Source organism: Populus nigra, chromosome 2, assembly GCF_951802175.1.
Source record: "Populus nigra chromosome 2, ddPopNigr1.1, whole genome shotgun sequence".
Taxonomy (NCBI): Eukaryota; Viridiplantae; Streptophyta; class Magnoliopsida; order Malpighiales; family Salicaceae; genus Populus; species Populus nigra.
In genome coordinates this window covers 870,458-873,477 of record NC_084853.1, presented here as the reverse complement: position 1 = coordinate 873,477, position 3,020 = coordinate 870,458, and the positions used below count along the sequence as shown (strand labels likewise).

The window sequence follows — 3,020 nt, the reverse complement described above, 5'->3', positions numbered from 1 at the left end:
CATATGCACCTTTAGTATCGACTCAAGCAAGGCATGAAGAATCGTCGGGGCCTCAAATTAGACAAGTACCAAGGCAAACTGAGGATGTTCGGCCGACCATGTCAGCCCAACGGAAACGAGTAGAGGAGCCCCCCTAGACTACACCTGCAGGGCCATCTGTTTCTTATGTTGATCCGATGCTCCTGCCAAGCTAGTCAAAGCAGTAATGGAAGGTATGGCTAATATTGCCACTCATATGCCAGCACCCCCACCTGCACCCATCATACCAACCGTTTTAGAAGCAGCTACAGCTACTAATGACATGGTATATCTAGTTCGTTTGGTAAAGAGTATGAGAGAAATGGGTTATGAACCCTTCTCAAGTGAACAGGATGCTGAAGTGGCGGGAAGATGGATTAGAAAGGTGGAGAAAACAATGATTCAAATTAAGATACCACATGATCTGCAGGTAGATTGTGCTACTCAATTACTATCAGACGGTGCTATGACTTTGGTGGGAGACAGTTCAGTTGAGGAGGGCTACAGAAACCCTATCCTGGGATGACTTCAAGATAGAGTTTGAGAATCAATATTACTCCAAATATCATCGGAAGATGAAGGAACAGAAATTCCTAGCCTTGAGACAGAAGGAAATGTCAATACTCGAGTATGAGAGACGATTTCATGACCTCTCACTATTCACACCACATTATGTTCCATCAGAACAACACGTGATAGAAAAGTTAAGGGATGGCTTCCGACAAGAATTGAAGCAGGGGTTGATTGCTTTGCAATTCAAGACATTAAAAGAACTAGTTGAAGCAGTACAGGCATTGGAGGCTTGTATGGAAGAAGGCCAACAAAGTCATGGGGGTGCAAGAAAACGAAAGGATATGGAATTTTTAGGCAGGCCACAGCTTCTAAAGAAAGGTAGAGGTGAACAGTTCCTTCCATTCAAAAAGAAAGGGGGGACGTCAACTAGCTTCCGACAGGGTATCGGTGGGAGGTCAGGAAGTGGTCAGACCCACTCCAGGGCTATAGCTGCGAGGGGGCATAATGATCAGAAGGAAATTGTCTACCCTCGATGTGCTCGGTGTGAACAAAGACACCCTGGGAGTTGTACGGTTTTTCTTGGATGATGCTATATATGTTGAGGAGAAGGTCATAAGTGAAAAACCTATCAGTACTTGGGAAGATGATGTCATCACTATGGTGAGAAGGGTCACTTTAAAAGAGAATGCCCCCAGTTAAACACCGAACAACCTTAGAGACATAGGCAGCAAAGTCAGAGTCATCAGCAGTTCATTATAGTAAACAAACCAGGAAGGTCGACTCAGTCAGGAACTAACTCAAATAGGGGACAACCCAGAGTGCAAAATGAAAGGGATCAAGGAAGGGTTTTCCATATGACCCAGGAGGATGTTAGAGCAGCATCAGATGTGGTGGTAGGTATGCTGCAAATGAATGACTATTAAATGCATGTTTTGTTTGATTCTGGTGCCACTCACTCCTTTATAGCAAATAAAAATGTAACCAAATTGAGTAAAGAAACAAAAAGGGTAGAAAAAAGATTTATTATTGGGACACCTTTGGATGAAACTGTGGAAACAAATGTTGTATTTGAAGGGTGGGAATTAACATTAATGGGTGTGAATTAGAAGCAGATTTAATACCCCTAGAATTAAGTGATTTTGATATAATTCTAGGTATGAATTGGTTAGGCAAAAATAAGGCTCATCTAGACTGCTTTACAAAAACGGTAACCTTCCAAGGGGCTAAGGGTGAAACAATGGTCTTTAAGGGGGAGAGAATTTCCAATTTTACAAATATAATCTCGGGTATGATTGCGAGAAAACTACTAAGGAAAGGTTGTACAGCATACCTTGCCTATGTGATAAAATCGAAAAAGGGTAAAATAGGATTGTCTGACATTCCAATTGTGAGGGAATTTCCGGATGTATTTTCGGAAGAATTGTCAGGACTACCCCCAGAAAGAGAAGTTGAAGTCACCATAGATATATTACCTAGGGTGTCTCCTATAGCCCAACCACCATATAGAATGGCCCCTAAAGAATTGGATGAGTTGAAAATTCAATTGCAGGAGCTTTCAGACAAAAGGTTCATACGACTAAGCAACTCACCTTGGGGGGGCACAGTTCAATGTGTAGACAGTAACAGTTCAAATGTCTAGACAGTAACAATTCAAAGCTAGACAATAACGGTTGGACAGTAACAGTTCAATGTGTAGACAGTAATAGTTCAAAGTTAGACAGTAACAGTTAGACAGTAACAGTTCAATATGTAGACAGTAACAGTTCAAATGTCTAGATAGTAACAGTTCAAAGTTAGACAGTTCAATATGTAGACAATAACAGTTCAAATGTGTAGACAGTAACAGTTCAAATGTCTAGACAGTAACAGTTCAAAGCTAGACAATAACGGTTGGACAGTAACAGTTCAATGTGTAGACAGTAACAGTTCAAAGTTAGACAGTAACAGTTGGACAGTAACAGTTCAATATGTAGACAGTAACAGTTCAAATGTCTAGATAGTAACAGTTCAAAGTTAGACAGTTCAATATGTAGACAGTAACAGTTCAAATGTCTAGACAGTAACAGTTCAAATGTAGACAGTAACAGTTCAAAGTTAGATAGTAACGATTGGACAATAACAGTTCAATGTGTAGACAGTAACAATTTAAATGTGTAGACAGTAACAGTTCAAATGTCTAGACAATAACAGTTGGACAATAACAGTTCAAAGTTAGACAGTAAGAGTAGACTTTCACGTGAATATTATATATAAGAATATAAAAAAATTGAGTCATACGAACACTTGCACATTGAATACTAACTCTGAAAATATACATGATATATGTATGTATGTTATTATGAGGAAATGAACATGCATAGAAAGTAACATATGAATAATGGATGAATATGGATTCTCTATAATATCGGCTTGAAGGAATCATAACCAAAAACTTCCTTGTGATTCAGGAGGAGCAACCAGGATTGGATCTTTTGTTAGGGGAGGTCACA

The 3,020-nt window shown here is 39.6% G+C and overlaps 1 protein-coding gene across 1 annotated transcript; it reads left to right on the top strand.

The window, feature by feature from the left end:
• The first annotated feature begins 205 nt into the window (after positions 1 to 205).
• Positions 206 to 1,118, top strand: LOC133682439 (uncharacterized). The gene is made up of 2 exons (XM_062105785.1): positions 206 to 448; positions 510 to 1,118. Exons 1-2 carry the CDS (start codon positions 206 to 208, stop codon positions 1,116 to 1,118), a joined length of 852 nt encoding a protein of 283 aa, XP_061961769.1.
• Positions 1,119 to 3,020: the final 1,902 nt, after the last annotated feature.